General features: G+C 40.8%; 1 protein-coding gene across 1 annotated transcript in view; it reads right to left on the reverse strand.

The window, feature by feature from the left end:
- Positions 1-11,378: 11,378 nt before the first annotated feature.
- The window catches only part of TNKS (tankyrase), a 208,540-nt gene continuing 199,284 nt past the window's right edge, over positions 11,379-20,634 (reverse strand). The window contains exon 27 of the mRNA XM_049866889.1: positions 11,379-19,125. Within this exon, the coding sequence (XP_049722846.1) occupies positions 19,039-19,125 (87 nt within the window). The 3' untranslated portion in view covers positions 11,379-19,038. The remainder of the gene's footprint in view (positions 19,126-20,634) is intronic.

Consider the following 20,634-nt stretch of genomic DNA (forward strand, 5'->3'; position numbering starts at 1 on the left):
TTAAATCCACCACAAAGGATAAAGAAGGACACTACATAATGATAAAAGGGACAATTGACCAGGAAGATATAACCATATTAAATATTTATGCACCCAATGACAGGGCTGTTAAATCAAATTTTAACAGAACTGAAAAGTGAGATAGACACCTCCACAATTATAGTAGGAGACTTCAACACACCACTTTCAGAGAAGGACAGGACATCCAGTAAGAAGCTCAATAGACACGGAAGACCTAATTACTACAATCAACCAACTTGACCTCATTGACTTACACAGAACTCTCCACCCAACTGCTGCAAAGTATACTTTTTTTTCTAGCACACATGGAACATTCTATAAAATAGACCACATATTAGGTCATAAAACAAACCTTTGCAGAATCCAAAACATCGACATATTACAAAGCATCTTCTCAGACCATAAGGCCATAAAAGTGGAAATCAATAGCAGAAAAATTAGGGAAAAGAAATCAAATACTTGGAAACTGAACAATACCCTGCTGAAAAAAGACTGGGTTATAGAAGACATTAAAGAGGGAATAAAGAAATTCATAGAATGCAATGAGAATGAAAATACTTCCTATCAAAACCTCTGGGACACAGCAAAAGCAGTGCTCAGAGGCCAATTTATATCGATAAATGCACACATACAAAAAGAAGAAAGAGCCAAAATCAGAGAACTGTCCCTACAACTTAAACACATAGAAAGTGAGCAACAAAAGAATACATCAGGCACCAGAAGAAAACAAATAATAAAAATTAGAGCTGAACTAAATGAATTAGAGAACAGAAAAACAATTGAAAGAATTAACAAAGCCAAAAGATGGTTCTTTGAAAAAATTAACAAAATTGATAAACCATTGGCCAGACTGACTAAAGAAATACAGGAAAGGAAACAAATAACCCGAATAAGAAACGAGATGGGCGACATCACAACAGACCCAACTGAAATTAAAAGAATCGTATCAGATTATTACAAAAAATTGTACTCTAGCAAATTTACAAACCTAGAAGAAATGGATGAATTCCTGGAAAAACACTACCTACCTAAACTAACACAATCAGAAGTAGAACAACTAAATAGACCCATAACAAAAAAAGAGATTGAAACGGTAATGGAAAAACTCCCAACAAAAAAAACCCGTGGCCCGGATGGCTTTACTGCAGAGTTCTACCAAACTTTCAGAGAACAGTTAACACCACTACTACTAAAGGTATTTCAAAGCATAGAAAATGACGGAATACTGCCTAACTCATTCTATGAAGCCACCATATCCCTGATACCAAAACCAGGTAAAGACATCACAAAAAAAGAAAATTACAGACCTATATCCCTCATGAACATAGATGCAAAAATCCTCAACAAAATTCTAGCCCATAGAATTCAACAACATATCAAAAAAATAATCCACCACGACCAAGTGGGATTTATACCAGGTATGCAAGGCTGGTTTAATATTAGAAAAACCATTAATGTAATCCACCATACAAATAAAACAAAGGACAAAAACCACATGATCTTATCAATTGATGCAGAAAAGGCATTTGACAAAGTCCAACACCCATTTATGATAAAAACTCAGCAAAATAGGAATTGAAGGAAAATTCCTCAACATAATAAAGGGCATCTATACAAAGCCAACAGCCAACATCACTCTAAATGGAGAGAGCCTGAAAGCATTTCCCTTGAGAACAGGAACCAGACAAGGATGCCCTTTATCACCGCTCTTATTCGACATTGTGCTAGAGGTCCTAGCCAGAGCAATTAGGTTAGACAAAGAAATAAAGGGCATCCAGATTAGCAGGGAGGATGTCAAATTATCTCTATTTGCAGATGACATGATCTTATACACAGAAAACCCTAAGGAATCCTCCAGAAAACTACTGAAACTAATAGAAGAGTTTGGCAGAGTCTCAGGTTGTAAGATAAACATACAAAAATCACTTGGATTCCTCTACATCAACAAAAAGAACATCGAAGAGGAAATCACCAAATCAATACCATTCACAGTAGCCCCCAAGAAGATAAAATACTTAGGAATAAATCTTACCAAAGATGTAAAAGACCTATATAAAGGCAACTACAAAGTACTACTATTACAAGAAAATAAAAAGGACCTACTTAAGTGGAAAAACATACCTTGCTCATGGATAGGAAGACTTAACATAGTAAAAACGTCTATTCTACCAAAAGCCATCTATACATACAATGCACTTCCGATCCAAATTCCAATGACATTTTTTAATGTGATGGAGAAACAAATCACCAACTTCATATGGAAGGGAAAGAAGACTCGGATAAGTAAAGCATTCTTGAAAAAGAAGAAGAAAGTGGGAGGCCTCACTCTATTATACAGCCACAGTAGTCAAAACAGCCTGGTACTGGTACAACAACAGGCACATAGACCAATGGAACAGAATTGAGAACCCAGATATAAATCCATCCATATATGAGCAGCTGATATTTGACAAAGGCCCAGTGTCAGTTAATTGGGGAAAAGATAGTCTTTTTAACAAATGGTGCTGGCATAACTGGATATCCATTTGCAATAAAATGAAACAGGACCCATATCTCACACCATGCACAAAAACTAACTCCAAGTGGATCAAAGACCTAAACATAAAGACTAAAACGATAAAGATCATGGAAGAAAAAATAGGGACAACCCTAGGAGCCCTAATACAAGGCATAAACAGAATACAAAACATTAACAAAAATGACGAAGAGAAACCAGATAACTGGGAGCTCCTAAAAATCAAACACCTATGCTCATCTAAAGACTTCACCAAAGGAGTAAAAAGACCACCTACAGACTGGGAAAGAATTTTCAGCTATGACATCTCCGACCAGCGCCTGATCTCCAAAATCTGTATGATTCTGTTAAAACTCAACCACAAAAAGACAAACAACCCAATCAAGAAGTGGGCAAAGGATATGAACACGCACTTCACTAAAGAAGATATTCAGGCAGCTAACAGATACATGAGAAAATGCTCTCGATCATTAGCCATTAGAGAAATGCAAATTAAAACTGCGATGAGATTCCATCTCACTCCAACAAGGCTGGCATTAATCCAAAAAACACAAAACAATAAATGTTGGAGAGGCTGCGGAGAGATTGGAACTCTTCTACACTGCTGGTGGGAATGTAAAATGGTACAACCACTTTGGAAATCTATCTGGCATTTTCTTAAAAAGTTAGAAATAGAACTACCATAAAAAATTTTTTTTTTTTTTTTTTTTTTTTACCATACAATCCAGAAATCCCACTCCTCGGAATATACCCTAGAGAAATAAGAGCCTTCACATGAACAGATATATGCACACCCATGTTTATTGCAGCTCTGTTTACAATAGCAAAAAGCTGGAAGCAACCAAGGTGTCCATCAACGGATGAATGGTTAAATAAATTGTGGTATATTCACACAATGGAATACTACACATCGATAAAGAACAGTGATGAATCTGTGAAACATTTCATGACATGGAGGAACCTGGAAGGCATTATGCTGAGCGAAATTAGTCCGAGGCAAAAGGACAAATATTGTATAAGACCACTATTATAAGATCTTGAGAAATAGTATAAACTGAGAAGAACACATACTTTTGTGGTTATGATGGGGGGGAGGGAGGGAGGGTGGGAGAGGGTTATTTACTGATTAGTTAGTAGATAAGAACTACTTTAGGTGAAGGGAAGGACAATACTCAATACACGGAAGGTCAGCTCAACTGGACTGGACCAAAAGCAAAGAAGTTTCCGGGGTAAACTGAATGCTTCAAAGGTCAGCGGATCAAGGGCGGGGGTTTGGGGACTATGGCTTAAGGGGACTTCTAAGTCAATTGCCAAATAATTCTACTATGAAAACATTCTGCATCCCACTTTGAAATGTGGCATCTGGGGTCTTAAATGCTAACAAGCAGCCATCTAAGATGCATCAATTGGTCTCAACCCACCTGGATCAAAGGAGAATGAAGAACACCAAGGTCACATGATAACTAAGAGCCCAAGAGACAGAAAGGGCCATATGAACCAGAGACTTACATCATCCTGAGACTAGAAGAACTAGATGGTGCCCGGCCACAACCGATGACTGCCCTGACAGGGAGCACAACAGAAAACCCCTGAGGGAGCAGGAGATCAGTGGGATGCAGACCCCAAATTCTCATAAAAAGACCAGACTTAATGGTCTGACTGAGACTAGAGGAATCCCGGCGGTCATGGTCCCCAAACCTTCTGTTGGCCCAGGACAGGAACCATTCCTGAAGAGAACTAATCAGACATGGAAGGGATTGGACAATGGGTAGGAGGGAGATGATGAAGAGTGAGCTACTTGTATCAGGTGGACACTTGAGACTGTGTTGGCATCTCCTGTCTGGAGGGGAGATGGGAGGGTAGAGAGGGTTAGAAACTGGCAAAATTGTCACAAAAGGAGAGACTGGAAGAGCTGACTCATTAGGGGGAGAGTAAGTGGGAGTATGGAGTAAGGTGTATATAAGCTTATATGTGACAGACTGAATTGATTTGTAAACGTTCACTTAAAGCTCAATAAAAGTTATTATTAAAAAATATATTTATATAAGGAAAATCTGATAAAGTCAGAATCACAGTGAAAGATTTGAACAGTTTTTGCTTTACGTTTTGATGTTCTGTTTCACACACAAGAGTCACGACTGTCACTATCTTCTTGTGGCTTGTAGGTGGTGCACCTCTCTTTGTTCCCGGTAATGCTCCATTCTACTTTGTTTGCTAACGATACTATTTCTACACTCTTTTTGTTACCACTTGCCTGGTGTTTACGTTTCTTTCTTTTCATTTTCAGTAACAGGTGAGGATTTATTTTTGAATCACAGAGAAAACCTGAATACCAATAATAGAAATATGACTATAGGTTTATAGTTGAATTCTACAACTAAGCCAGATGTTGAGTCCACATATTTGTTCGCGACGCTGTAATTGCACTTAATGTAGACTGCGTGGCTTTGGGGTCGAGGCAGCGGGGGCATGTTTTTCCTCTAGTGCTCTTCATTTCCACCCCTCAACTGAAGGTTCTCTTCCCACATTTGGAGCAGATGGGAAACAATAACAGAGGTGCCAGCAGAGCTGCATGTTCACAGTCCCGTCATCATCATCGCAATTTTTTTCATTTCTAAGATGATTGCTCCTGCTTTCACTTTCCAAACAGATTAAAGCAATTCACCTGGAAATCGGATTCCAAATTTAGAGTCCTTGAATTACTAAGCCACATGCTTTCTTTTTTTTTTAAATGATTATTCTTGTTTCAATCTAGTTTTTTCCCCAGGGTGAAAATAACTTTTGAAATATTCAAACAAAATGTTAGAAAGTGAAAGTCTCCTGAAATCTCATCTCTGAAATGTCCTGCAACATTCCATGACCATCTTTTGATATATATATGGATACACGTTGTGTGTGTGTGTGTGTGTGGACATACACATATACACATACATATATATTTTTTAATGTTCCGTTTCATGCACTGTCATGACTATTATATTTTTTGTGGCTTGTAGCTGATATTTTTATCTTTTTTCCATATTATATGTAGACAGACAGATAAACAGGTAGGTAAGCAGGTAGATAGGTGGGGGGAGATAATTGTTTTTGTTAGGAGCAGTGGAGTCAGTTTCAACTCATAGCGACCCGTCTATGTACACCAGAATGAAACACTGCCCAGTCCTGCACCATCCTCACAATGGTTGCTATGATTGAGCCAATTCTTGCAGCCACTGTGTCAACCCATCTCTTGAGGGTCTCCTTTTTCGCTGACCCTGTACTTTACCAAGCGTGATGTTCTTCTCCAGGGACCGGTCACCCCTGATAACATGTCCAAAGTATGTGAAACAAAGTCTCACCATCCTCACTTCTAAGGAGCATCCTGGCTGTCCTTCTTCCAAGAAACACCAGTGGTGTAGCTTCCAGCATCACAGCAACATGCAAGCCATCACAGTACCACAAACTGACAGAGGAGTGGTGGGGTGGATGAATAGATACGGTCGTTCTTTCACATAGGGTTGTTCAAGAAGACTTTCTCCTGACTTGCTTCCCTCTCTCCACCTGCGCCCTGCAAACAACTCTTGTAAATCATGTCTTTCCACATTCTTCTCCATGCTCACAGTCATATGCAATATAATTGTGTGTGCGTATATATGTAAGGAGCCTTGGAGGCACAATGGTTGAGTGCTCAGCTGCTAAACAAAAAGTCGGTGGTTCGAATCCACCAGCTGCTCTGTGGGAGAAAAGATCTGGTGATCTGCTTCCATAAAGATTACAGTCTAGGAAACCCTATGGGGCAGCTCTACTCTGTCATATAGGGGCACTAAGAGTTGGAATGGCTCCAGGGCACACAACAACATTGTGTGTGTGTGTGTATATATATATATGTATGTATGTGTATTTTTTTATGTATACATACGTACACTCATGTATATACATACACACACACATATATACATACACACCCACCCACATGCACATATACATATATACACACTTACTTACATATATGATTACATATAGGGGTTTTATTTGGTATTCTTTGCTTTACGTAAACAAGGTCACATTGCTGTTGTTAGCTGCCACCCAGTTGATTCTGACTCGTGGCGGCCCGCTGTGATGATATAACACCATTTTGTGCATCTTCCTTCTCTCAATGTATTTTAAAATCCTTCCAAGTCAAATAATAAATGATTTAATTCACTCTTAATTTTTATTGATTTTAGTTCTCTAAATATACAATTTATTTAATTACATGGGTCAGAATTCAAAAGGTACCAACAAGCGTATATGGTAAAAAGTCCCCTCTCAACTGTCAGCTTCAGCACTGTTTCCAAGTGTTTACCGATTTTACCAGATTTCTGCATTTTCCACCCAGAAGATATTCTGTGCATATACATGTGAACACAGGAAGGTGCGTGAGTCTGTATTTATGTCATTTCTTCCCCACCCCCAACACACTGAACTTTTATCCAAAGGGTGGCAAACTAGCACGCTGCTCTGCATTTTGCTTTTTTCACTCACTACTATGATAATCATTAGTGCTGTTCTCCCCAAATGTTCTACTTCCCCTTTAACTCAGGTAGTGACCTCAGGTGTGGACAAGCGACCTGTTCTGGGCAGTGAAAGGTGAGAGGAATGGGTCACGTCCACGCAGAAGCTCTAAGAGCCAAGTTCCTGTGTTATCTTTTTACTCCACCAAGGTTACTAAAAAGGTTTCCTTGAGGGGCTGCTCCATCAGCTTGGGTTCCAGGGTAAGGATGATGGCAATAGTGTGCAGCAGAGCTCCAAACCAGCCCTGATGGGTATGCAGTGTGAGTGAGAAATACATCTCTGTTGTTTTGTTGTTGTTGTTAAAGGTGCCATCAAGTCAGTTCTGACTCATAGCGACCCTATGTACAACAGAACGAAACACTGCCTGGTCCTACTCTATTCTCATAATGGCTGTTATGCTTGAGCCCATTGTTGCAGCCACTGTGTCTGCCTATCTTGTTGAGGGTCTTCCTCTTTTTCATTTATCCTCTACTTTGCCAAGCATAATGTCCACCTCCTGGGACTGATTCCTCCAGATAACATGTCCAAAGTATGTGAGACAAGTCTCTCGCCATCCTTGCTTCTATGAAACATACTGGCTGTACTTCTTCCAAGGCAGATTTGTTTGTCTTCTGGCAGACCATGGTATATTCAATATTTGTGTAATGGTTAAGAGCTCAGCTGCTAACCAAAAGGTCAGCAGTTCGAATTCACCAGCCGCTCCTTGGAAACACTATGGGGCAGTTCTACTCTGTCTTATAGGGTCGCTGTGAGTCGGAATCTACTTGACAGCAATGGGTTGTTGTTTTAGGCTCCTAAAATTTTGAGGTTTTTTTATTTTATTGAGATAAAATGTAAATACAATAAAATGCGCACACATGTACAGTTTGATGCATGTTGACAAATGTATATATCTATAGCCCATGCCCTATTAAGACACAGAGCGTTTTCATCACTCCAGAAAGTTCTTTTGTATCCCTTATAATCAATCCTTCTGTCCCCAAGTAAACAACTCTTCTATTTCTATAATCATTGCTTAGTTTTGCCTGTTGGATTTAATTTTGCTCCTGCTAATTCCAAACAGAAGTCAGGAGTTTGGGCTCTGGTGTCTGTTCTGCCTCAGTCTAGCTAGGTGGCCTCTGGCAAGTTCTTTATCAATTAGATGACGTAGCTAGATCAGATGACCTCTACAGACCCACGCCAGCTCTCAGAGTCTATGAAATACTATTTTGTACTTATATCTTCATCCCACAGCATGTGGCCAGTTTAGAGTTTATTTTATTTATCGTGCTTTAAGTGAAAGTTTACAAATCATGTCCGTCTCTCGTACAAAGTTATACACACCTTGCTATGTACTCCTAGATGCTCTCCCCGTAATGAGACAGCACACTCCTCCTCTCCATCCTGTATTCCCCATGTCCATTCAACCAGCTCCTGTCCCCCTTTGCCTTCTTATCTTGCCTCCAGACAGGAGCTGCCCACATAGTCTCTCATGTGTCTATTTGAGCCAAGAAGCCCACTCCTCACCAGTATCATTTTCTATCTTATAGTCCAGTTCAATCCCTGTCTGAAGAGTTGGTTTCAGGAATGGTTCCAGTCTTGGGCTAACAGAGGGTCCAGGGACTATGACCTCCGGGATCCCTCCAGTCTCATTCAGACCATTAAGTCTGGTCTTTTTATAAGAATTTGAGGTCTGCATCTCACTGTTCCGCTCCATCAGGGAGCTCTGTTGTGTTCGCTTAGGGGATTTTAACAGGACCAAACTACACTCCCTTTATTAAAGACCACGGTGCCAATGTGAGAGCCTGTTTAAGGGCAGCTTGGAAAGAGTCAGTGCTCTGTATTAAGGACAGTATGTCAGATGGTATTGGGGATCTATGGTCCCCGCCAAAATGAGTACATAGATAGATAGATAAACTATCTCATCAGGTAGACAAGTCAGAAGCACACAGAGGTAAGCAACAATAATCAACAAGAAAACAAAATCCATTGCGGTTAAATGATATGGAATGGAGTTGAACTAACAACAATTCTGGAATAAACCTTCGCTTCCCCTTCACTCATGGTGAGGGAAGGGCCATGAGATGGTGACAATGAAATCAGGCTCTGAGCAACCTGAGTGGCAACCACGCATCTTGCTCTCCTGCTATGTCTAGAAAAACTCCTAGTTCTTTGTTCCTTCTTTAACTCTAAAGTTTATTGCTCAAATTTTAGAAAATGCTCAACTGGCTGAGTGTTTCCATTATCAAGGATGTGGTTGCTTCTATCACATTTTTCTTCCTGAATTCTTTGTTAGGTGCTGTCGAGACAGTTCCAACTCATAGGGACCCTATGTACCACAGAACGAAACACTGCTCTGTCCTCACAATCATTGTTATGCTTGAGCCCATTGTTGCAGCCACTGTGTCAATCGATCTCATTGAGTGTCTTCCTCTTTTCCATTGACCCTCTACTTTCCCAAGCATGATGTCCTTCTCCAGGAACTGGTCCCTCCTGATAACATGTCCGAAGTATGTGAGACATAGTCTCTCCATCCTTGCTTTTAAGGAGCTTTCCTGAATTCCTAGATGTACTTACTGAACATGATATTGTATCTCCTACCCCCAGATATTTGCTTTGGGTCTGTGGTAGCCTTCTAGGTCTTATCTTGATAATTGTTTTAGGTTTTTCTTTCTGGGAATTTCTTCAATTGGCCTAAGACAGGAATATAGATTTGTTTTCTTCTAGTCCTCCTTTCAAACTAATCAAGTGCTTTTATGGGGGAAGGGAGGAAGGCATTTTCCAATCAGGAAAAAAAAAAAGCTACCACTTACTAAGCACCTACTATAAACCCTGGCTTACTTAATTCTCATAGCAGGCAACTCTATGAAGTGGTTGTAGTAGTGTGCTCATTTTTAAAAGATGCAGAAACTCAGGCTCAGAGAGGATAAGGAACTCCCCAAGGTCACCAGGCTAGAGCGAGGCTGTGAACTCCAGTGGTCTGATGGCAGTGCTGGTGCTCTTCACCCCATACAGTCTTTTAGCAAACTAGCTGCTCTAACAGCTGCCCCTAATCTTCTCATTGTTACCCTTCCATTTTCTCCTAGGACCCCAAAACATTTGATTTGTATCATCTGTACAGCTTCTAAATATTTTCCTTAAATAACTGTTGGGCAGACGGTATTCCTACTTGGAGTCCTTGCGTGACACAAATGACAAAGTGCTTCACTACTAAGCAAGAGATTGGTGATTCGAACCCACCCCCAGACGCCTTAGAAGGCCTGGCAATCTGCTTCCAAAAGGTTGCAGCCTTGAAGGCCCTATGAAGCGCAGCTCTACTCTGCAACATTTGGGGTCACCGTAAGTCGACAGCAACTAGTCTGGTTTTATTCCCACTTGGCAGGTAGGAAAGTAGACATACGGCCCTCATAGGATTTCTTTGGAGTTGTGAAGCGACTGAGTGGTAGGTGGCAGTCCCTGACAGCTTTAGCCTCTGCATATACCCCATGTCCCTATAGCCCTGGTGGTGTAGTGGTTAAGTGCTTGGCTGCTAACTGAAAGGTCGGCAGTTCCAATCCACCAGCCGCTCTTTGGAAACCCTGTGGGGCAATTCTACTCTGTCCTATAGGGTCACTGTAGTCAGAACTGACTCAAAGGCAATGAATGGTTTTTTTTAATATCTCTGATGGCTCATATCTGTGGTTATACGTGTACTACACGCCACTGATTTGTAAGCAGAATTATGAAAGTAAAAATGTACTTACTTTACAAATCAGTCCTTGGCCAAGAAACTACACCAAGAATTGTATTAACAAAATTAATGTGTTGCCCACATGCTGTTTTACTAGCATCATGTCTATGTCCTCAGAGCATATGTCAACCATAAAGCCAGGCAGCTAGGTCCCAACTTAATAGGAGCAGATGACCTATTTTATTTCCAACACAGTGCCAGGTGCTCCTTTAGCTTGGCAGCTGATTGTACTTTCTTGTGATGATAAAATAATGAGGAAAAGTGAGCTGTGCCAGGTGATAAAGGTTAACAAGTGCTATGAATAGGGTGTGCTCCCTCAAACCCGAGACGCTGGGGCACAACCGCCAAGGCACTCAGTGTAGACTTACCAGTTGCCGTCGAGTTGACTGATTCGTGGTGACCCTATGCGTGTCAGGGTAGAACTGTGCTCCATAGCGTGTTCGATGTCTGATTTTTTGGAAGTGGATTGCTAGGCCTTTCTTCTGCAACACAGACTAAGGGTTTTCAAAAACAGTTTCTCAAAATTTGTTGCCCAACAAATACCCACCCTTCCCTCTGAATAAAACTGTTTTCCAGTGAGTAATTTCTGCAGAAAATAAATCCCATCAAGCAAGCGATTATAGCCACCCCCTCCCTTTTCCAAGCCCCCATATTCTTTTCTCTCTAGGTCCTTGCATTTGGGTTCAAGCTATAAAAATAGGCCCTTGGAATATTTCTGTAAAAGATCGTTAACCAAACCAAGTTGCTAAAATTCTAAGTTGTTACTATTTTATCTTCCCTTTGCTTTTTGTGTACAACTCCGATAATTTCTACTTCCTAACAAAGTGATAACCAAAGGGGCACCTGAGACTGATGTCATTTAAAATCTGATCTTCTCGTGAGACACTGATGATGTAAAATCACATAGTAGGGCCAACTCTGTGTTTTCATTCCTGCTCAGACACTAAAAGTCCATATACATTCAGGGTTTGGTGCGTATCAGTTGGTACCATAGTCTTACAGTAGAAAGAAGTCTGGGATATAAAAATGATCTCATCAATGCCTCAGCTTTTCTTTATGTGCAAAATGGAAATTAAAATACCTGTTTTGTAGGGCTGTTGGAATTATTAATGCTGATGTATAGTAAAGGAGAAACCCTGGTGGCATAGTGGTTAAAAGCTAGGCAGCTAACCAAAAGGTCGGCAGTTTGAATCTACTAGGCACTCCTTGGAAACTCTATGGGGCAGTTCTACTCTGTCCTATAGGGTCACTATGAGTCGGAATCGACTGGATAACAACGGGTTGGTTGACTGCTTGGTATATAAAGTGCCTGGTTCATGGTGTGGGCTCAACGGTAGCTATTATTCTCAGGGTTATTAGAATGCTTCCGGTACCTAATTTATATCTCCTTGTGACTCTGATGGAGCCCTGGGGTGCAGTGGTTAAGCATTTGCCTGCTAACTAAAGGTCGGCAGTTCAAATCCTTGGAAACGCTATGGGGCAGGTCTACTCTGTCCTGTAGGGTCGCTATGAGTCGGAGTCGACTCCACAGCTATGGCTTGGGTTTTGGTTTTTGTGACTCTTATAACCAAACGAAAAAAAAAACAAACCTACTGCCCGTCGAGTCGATTCCAACTCATAGTGCCCCTACAGCAGAGCAGAACCACCCCACAGGGTTTCCGAGGCTATTATCTTTACAGAAGCAGACTGCCACGTCTTTCTCCTGGAGCAGCTGGTGGGTTTGAACCACCGGCCTTTCAGATAGCAGCTGAGCACTTTAACCACTGTACCACCAGGACTCTGAAAAAAAAGTTACAGATAAAATTCTAGCTTCCATTTTACTACCTAATGGATCATTCCCAAACACCCAACGCCACTGAGTTGATTCTGACTCATAGCTACCCTACAGGATGGAGTAGAGCTGCCCCAAGGGATTTCCAAGGAGCGGCTGGGGATGATTTGAACTGCCGACTTTTGGTTAGCAGCTGCAGCTGTTAACCATTGCACCGCCAGGGCTCCAGTGGGTCACTAGGCATGGAGAGAGGAGAAGAGAAGGAAAAATTCCCTTAGTTCTGTGTGTGCCAGGTTCTGGGCTGGGCATGACATCCACCATCACAGGAGGAGGTACTGTCTCCCCGCCCCCCCATCCCCCGGCGAGACAAGTGGAGAGAGTGAGTCTGTGGACAATTAAGTCGTGTGGGGCCTCCTAGCCGCCCTTGGAACTGGTGTGAGTCTGACCCCAAAGCCCGTGCCCCTTCGTTTTAAGATCTACTTCCAAAAGTAACCTATTGCTTCTATTACTATTGAGAATACTTCAGTAACTTCAGTGTGAATTTTGAGGGAAGAAGAAAGCACTTCAAAAAGATCTCCCCAGGAAGATGGAGACGGACAGCAGCTACTTTTATTTGGCTGGTTTCAGGTCAGTCATGTTAAGGTTGGTCAGGCTGCAATGAACAAACAGGGCAAAATGGAAGCATTTAAGAGTTAACTGTTAATCACACAAAATGAGTGTACTTTAAAAATGTTCTTTATTGAATATTAAACAATACAAGTACTGTAGGTTAGACATTTAGCCAAAGCACGATTACAGGTTAAATACCAGCACAGAAATGTCTTAAATAGAAACCTGCCACACAGGTCGGCTAAGTTCCTTGATGCCCTCCTTCTAGAAATAAGGAGAGGGTGAGGGAGAGAAGAAACATCTGCCATTCCCCGTGAGAGATATGAAGGCTACAAGAACTTACATGCTGTAAGGGATCTGCCATGACCATATGGATAGGGTTCCAGGTTTAGAAAAACAAAATAAAACAAAGCAAAAAAACAGGATGCCTGGTTACACTTGAGTTTCAGATCAGTAAGTAATTATTTTAGTGTGAGTATATGCCAAATATTGCATGGAACATACTTAAACGCTAAAAAAACTATTTGTTGCTTATCTGAAACTCAAATTTAACTGGACAGCCTGTATTTTATCTGACAATCCCACAAACAGACAAGTGCAAAAAAGAAAGAAGGGGTTGGAAGCCCCTGCCACGGGTGGATCACACAGAGACTAAAAATAAAAACACCAATAATGAACCAAAGAGTCACAACAACATTGGTTACTTACACAGACCAACACCACAATGAGAAAATACAACAACTACTCCAAAAGCTGTTGCCAGGAAATGGTTTCTAGGTTTCCTCAAAGCTGGTTTTGTCAATATTTTTGAGAAACCTTATTGATAAAAGTACCTTTTTAGTTTGTAGCTTTTTATCAGCACATAATTTTGACTAAAGGTATCAAAGACAAAGATGACTACCGCGAAGACAGGATGAGCTTCAAACAGGGGGAGCAGAAGCAGGTATGGTATGCACATGAAGAGTTTAAATATTCTGCATAATGAATACAATGGTTATACAGTCAAGGTCATCTTCTAGGTCCAGGCTATTAACCGCAAAGATTTCTGTCCCTTTCTAATTTTTACTGCTGCTCTTCAGATGCGTTTTTTTTTTTTTTTCCAAAATACAATATAAACTTTATTACCAACAGAGATGTGTTTTTTATCTTTTTGTCTTGAACTGTGGGGAGAGGAGGTCAGGTTTAACCGAGTTTGTTTATTACAAACCCTCTGAATCAACAAGGAGCTCTTAGGGCTGGCTGAATGGGCAGGTGGATGGCAAAAACAAGACAACAATCTGAATTCTTGGGCATGAGGGAAATGTTTGAAAAGATGGGTGGTAGGCGGGTGTGGGCACGTGGAAGTGTAAAGCAGAAAACAAAATGTGGAAAAATAAAGAGGCAAAAATATAAAGACCTCAGCAAGGTGAGTGTTATATCAAAGGGGCAGAACTCTCTGGTGGATGGAGAAAACTGGTGGCACCATGACCGTATTTGGTCTTGCAGAGTATCTGACATTGTTAGCTTTCTATTGATTTTCACTTTAGGATCACCACAGTTTATATTTTAAAACGACTGAAAACAACAGCTTATGTACCACCCAGATTCTACACGGCTTCACTTTTGAGTTTTGCTGTATCCCCACATAAACAACTTAGGTTTTGAAATCTTTCTAGCATTTCTCCACCCCAGAAGGTCTGGTAGATGAAGATTCTCAGAGGCGGGAAGACTGGGCTGGATTTATAATATTCGCTCTGCTGCATATAAGGGAGCATTGCTTGTGAAAGCTGCCCTCATCAAAAAAGCTTCACGGGGATGAGACACACGGAGACTTGTCTGACTCACGGAGGCCTGTCATACACTAAGAAATGGAATTTTTTTGAACTTATTACAATACAAAAGGTTAAAAAGTTTCTGCCGCAGTTAAGGCTTCCTTAAGAAAAATTTAATAGTCTATTCATTTCAGAATGCACAAGATGACTAAAGACAGCCTCCGTTTGGGGTGGTATTTTTTGAATGCATTTCCTTTTCAAATGCTAAATATGTCCAACCGAAGCTCAATATCACTTTGACAATTATTTTCTTCTCATTTCTCTGCCACTGATTTGACATCAGACAAAGTTAACTTCAGTCTTTAATCTCGGACATATTAAACTCCATCTTATGACAGTTTTGAGTGTTCCCTGAATGAGTGATCATTAGTTAATCCAACAGAAAACACAGTCAGAAGACTGTTTATCGTGGGTATCACAGAAATGGGATGTGGACATGCTGCAGGAAAGGTGCCTACAAATACACACCATTTCTTTTTTGAAAGGCCATTTATAGGAATCCAGATAGTCACATGTTTAAAGCGGGAGGGTGAGCAATGCCCAATAACCCTTTGTGCAACTGGAAGATATACTGAAATAGAGAAAATCCTAGACAACTTACTACATTCTAATGCCGTCTTCCAGCTTAAATCAAAGACTGTATTCTTTTTGTATAATGGCTACACCAATAGAATATTAATCTACATTACTTCAGTTGTTATATTCAGGCATTTCTCTGTACATTTCACCACGTTTTGCTATTTTGGGAGCAAAGGGAAATAAGTCCAGCCACTAACACTGAGCTCAAAGGAGCACAAGGATGCTATCTCAGGAAAACATCCTAATATTCTTTATTCTACTTATGTTGCTTCAAAAGCTATAAATTCCAAACTCTAAGAAGGAAATTATAAATAAAAATCCTGGTTGTACTGCTATTATTTTGCATAGAATTAAAATTCTGGGCTTCATGCTATCATTTATTAACAAAGTGACAGAATCTTCTGAACTGAGCACACGATGCCTAATACCCATTTCTGTGATTGTGACATGAACACAGAGAGGTGAGCACTCTCCTTTTGTGCAAGACCCAGGATGAAAAGATGAGGAAGATGAGCTGGGCCAAAGGTAACTGCTGGAGCTAATTATATTCCCAGACTAGTAATCTGGAGAAAAGGGAAGGAGGAAGTGCCCAGTCCAGAGCACTTAATTTATGCCTGAGCCAAGTATCCAGTTGGCCAAAGCCTGGTATACTGGAACCACCAGGTCTAGAAGCCCTTTGATTTTAGAACGCGGGTAAAGCTGGTAGAGACGTCCAGGTTCTCTCTTCCATACAATTTAGTAAACAGAGGGGCCGTCTCAGGGGAGGCTATTTTGGATATGTCTTTTAACTCTTTAGTCCTATATAGTGCATATGGAAGGAATTAAATGGATTTTAGGCTATTTCACTGCCACGGTTTTACATTCCAAAGGTTCTTCACACGCTATAGATGAAAACTCCAAATGTAATCAACTTTTGCTAACTTTTAAGTGCAATCCTGATAACTCTGGGTCAAGTTCTGAAAAAATGTATTTGGCTCCTCTGATATATCAGTTAACCGGATCTCTTTAGCAGATGAATAACATATGTGTATCTCCCAGGAACTAGCATATACTTGAATCATTACAAGAAAAGGACCAGTGCAAACATATTCCTTACACAGTACCTTTACTTGGCACACAGAACATCGAATACGTAACGACTGGCAGTTTGAATACGGAACCACAGTTATAGCTTCTCAAGTGTAAGGCCCAAGTTTAAAACTGGCACATCCATTAATCTAGTTAGTACAATGGAAATGATGTACAACCACAATTGGGTAGCGGCTTATCTTTTTATTGAAGCTATAAAGCTTTCAATATCTACCCCGTATTAACCCTTTTACTTAACTAAAAATCACAGCTGTGTTTACCATTTTAAACTACATCCTAGTGGGGAGGCAAGTAATACACACTTTCACAGCTACTGAAACTATGAAGATGGCAAGTCCTTCAACCCTTTGTTACACATGGTGAAAAAGAAAAAAAGTTGGGAAAAAAATCCTGTTAATGAATGAATATCAAACTTTGAGGCTTCGTGTGGAATTCATGAGCTCTTAAACAAGCAGCCCAGACACAAACCCAGCTTGGGTCTCTGAAATGTCCATAGAAGCAATAATTGAGGCTAATTCTTGACTGCACATGAGGACCCGTACAAGATTCAGCTACAAAACGCAAACTGGTTCCGGAGGCCTCGTTCTAGCGTTGGACTCAAGCCAAAAAAGAAAGCAACTGTATATTTTAGGAGCCTATTTCTAGAATTTTTGCGTGTAACCATTTTATTTTTCTTGAGGAGATTAAATGAGGCCACAGTTTAATCAGCCTTCATCGAAAGACCAAATTAGTTTCTGGCTTTAAGTTGAAATGGAAAGTCTGTGTCACATGGTTTTTCCTGTTTTCCACCACCTTTATGTTACTTTTGCTTCAAAGCTGAGTAGACGAATAGCATGTCAAAGTAATAAGTTAACGCACTCAACGCAATATTCAGTTAAGGTGAAAAGGGCAAGTCTAAGAACCATTGTGTGTAATTTCTTACGAGTGTCAATGTGCACTTGGCAAATGTTGATTAAAATAAGCAAAATAAAGTAGTAATTTTACAAAGAAAACAGTATGATATTTCTCCATCACATTCCTTAAAAACAAAAAACTGAAAGGGCTTTGGTTTCGATTTTTGTTCTCCTTGTCTAAATATATTAAGTTTGACAAAATGGTTTAAAATTTTCACGTAGGGACTTACAGAAGCTATTTGAAGCACCTCACTTGAACCCCAAATAGGCAGTTAAAAAAAAAAAAAAGTTCTCGTAATTGTGTGTATGTATCCACTAAATGATTTACTTCCTAGTTTTCAAAAACTAAAGAAACAATAAGGTAATATTTTGTGACTCTAATGGAATACAGTCATTCCACTGAGTTGGAAATAAGGCATCTAATTTTGGGGGCGGCAGTTCTGGTGGCCCGTGTTAAGCAGAGGGCAGTACTTACTCTCTGACGGATTCCCTCGCTCCTTTTCCTGCTGTGACAGAACCACCGCGGTCCTCAGCTCCTAGCGTTGCTTCTCCTCTACAGCCCTCGCTGGTCGTTTCAAGCCTGAATGTTAGCAGAGCAGCACTGAACAGCTTCCCTGCCCGTGCTTTCCTGTATCCCCAGCACTGTCTGTGCGTTCCCCTATCCCCAGCGCTGTCCTGAACGCCTCTGAAGCAGCCTGGCACTGGAAAGAGCAAGTGGCCCTTCCCGGCTTTGACTTCTCTGACCTTAGGGACTCCTGAATCAGGCTGATGCTGGTCTCCTTCCCTGTAGGATGGGCCAATTAATAAAAGGAAACTAAAGCTTGATTTTTTTTTTCCTTCCCATCTCAATTTATGTTTACGAAAAGTACACATATAAAATAAAGCAAATCAAAGTAAAGAAAAAAAAAAAAAAGGAATCTTGCTTAGTCAGAAGCCAGAAGCTTGGGTTGCATTGCTAATGATTTTAGTCAGAGTGACTTTGTGCAAAATATCCTCAAGAAGGCTCTGGCTCATTTTCAAAGTCACCAAAAAAAGCAAAACACAAAACAAAAAACAAAACCTAATGATGCATGCTTGGAAAAAAAATTAAAAATGTGCCTATCATATGTATGTAATTGTTGTATATGCGCCATACACAACAAGTGAAACAAAGGTAGTGTGTGAATTTTCAACATTTGGAACAGTACTGGTTGTGTTTTCCTTTTCCATTTCCAAGTCTCAATCAAAGCAATACTGTTTTAGAAATGGACAACTGCAGTGAAAATGAGCCTGAGACACGTCAGAAGGCCGCCCCTGTAAACATTTCCTCAAAGGGAACAGTAGCAGTTGAGTACGTATCAGTTACTCATACTGTATTCATCACTATAGCAATGCTTTATAAAAGACAAACAGCTTATTTCTAGGCTGTCAGGGATTGAGCGATTATTGAGTTTTTGTTGGAAGCAATCGACTGACTGTAATCCAGTCCCAGGTTTAAGTCTGATCTGGCCTTTACCCGTGGGTATTCACTAGGTCTTCTGCTCTGCTGCTGTTGCGGTCTGTGAAGGAGCTTCTGGCTTCACGATCTGGTACGTGATAAGATACTCCGGGTATGCCTGGAAAGGACAGCAAAAAAAACCAATCACCCTGCTGCTTGGTACGGCATCAAAGCTTTAATTAACGTGGATGCCTCAGAGGCTGTTAATTTTGACCAATATTCAGGAGCCTGTGGAGGCCAGCCCATTATAGATCCCTGAGCACTAAGGAGGTGCACACACTTATTTGTGTATAAACATGTATAAGTCCTATAATCTAGAGAACGGTTAAAACATTATTTCTACTCTGAATACTGTACATTAAGTTTTCTTTAATGTCACACTGCCTTGACTCACCATTAGAGCTACAACAGGAAGGTAGGCCCCATGAGGCCAGCAACAATAACATCTTTCCACCTTACCTGTGAGGTGAGCACCCAGCATCCCGTTGCTCAGCATGTGCTCAGTAAACATATGGTAAATGAAAGTGTAATTCAGCTGAACTCATTTCATATTAGTCACTAATCTAGAAGGGATAAGGGTGAGATGTGTTGAGTCACCAATAACATAGAGGCCATAGTTCAGAGATAAAAAAAAGTAATAACTAATTGTAAGGTATGAAATCACCTTGTTTCAGAAAGCAATGTGGTCTTTGTTCTCGATTCGTTCAGGTCAAACCACAGTTGAGGCTAATGAACGGGGTAGGGGTGGAGGGGGCGACCAGTCCAAGAAAAATCACCTGGAGTCCCGATGTTGACTAAGCCTCACAAGACATGATGTAAATTATGGCCACTAGGAAGGCCAATTAAGAGCCCAGACCCCAAGGCTTAGGGGAGCTTCTTGGTTGGTGACCATGCACGGGAGAAGGTAGCACTCCCTCTTTGGGGACATGTATACTTCAAGCTGTGACCCCTCCCAGACCTCACTCTGTGTCTCTTTCCTTGTATTCTTTTTGGTTGTAATAAAGTTGTAACCTTAAGTATGGTATAAAAAAAAATTAAAAAAAAAAAATTTTTTTTTAATTTTTATATCCTCCATGAATTCTGTGAGTTGTTCCAGTGAATTAATGAACCCACAGGGGCAGTGGGAGCCAGCAGGGGCTGGCGTCTGCCTATGTGGCAGTCTGAAAGAAGGTGTCCCCCTAATGTGTGAGCTCTGACCCAGCTCTGGGCAGCAAGGGTCAGAGAGTGTGTGTTGCTTGGGCAGCCGGCCGTGAGGATGGACAAGTGGGAAGGTGAGGACCGGATGGATATTCACACTTGGGGACTGAATTCATGCTGATCCTTACCACACAATTAGCGATGAGGGTGCGGTTTACCTGCTTTTCCCCTTACTTAGTGCACGAATTAAAGGCATCTTTTACAGGAAAGATAATGGCTCCACTTTAGATAACGGCTCCTCCACCACCCCCACGCACATTATTCTTTCTCTTTTGCCTCTTCTTTTTAGCAGTACTTAAAACAGAAGGCTCAGTGTCTAGAGTGGAAAAAAAGTACTTGTTGATGGAAGCAGGGAAAGGAAACGTGAACAGAAGTGTCATGAACCTGAACCAGAAACCACTGCCAAGACAGCAACTGGATGGAGAGGGGC

This window comes from Elephas maximus, chromosome 22 (assembly GCF_024166365.1).
Source record: "Elephas maximus indicus isolate mEleMax1 chromosome 22, mEleMax1 primary haplotype, whole genome shotgun sequence".
NCBI lineage: Eukaryota > Metazoa > Chordata > Mammalia > Proboscidea > Elephantidae > Elephas > Elephas maximus.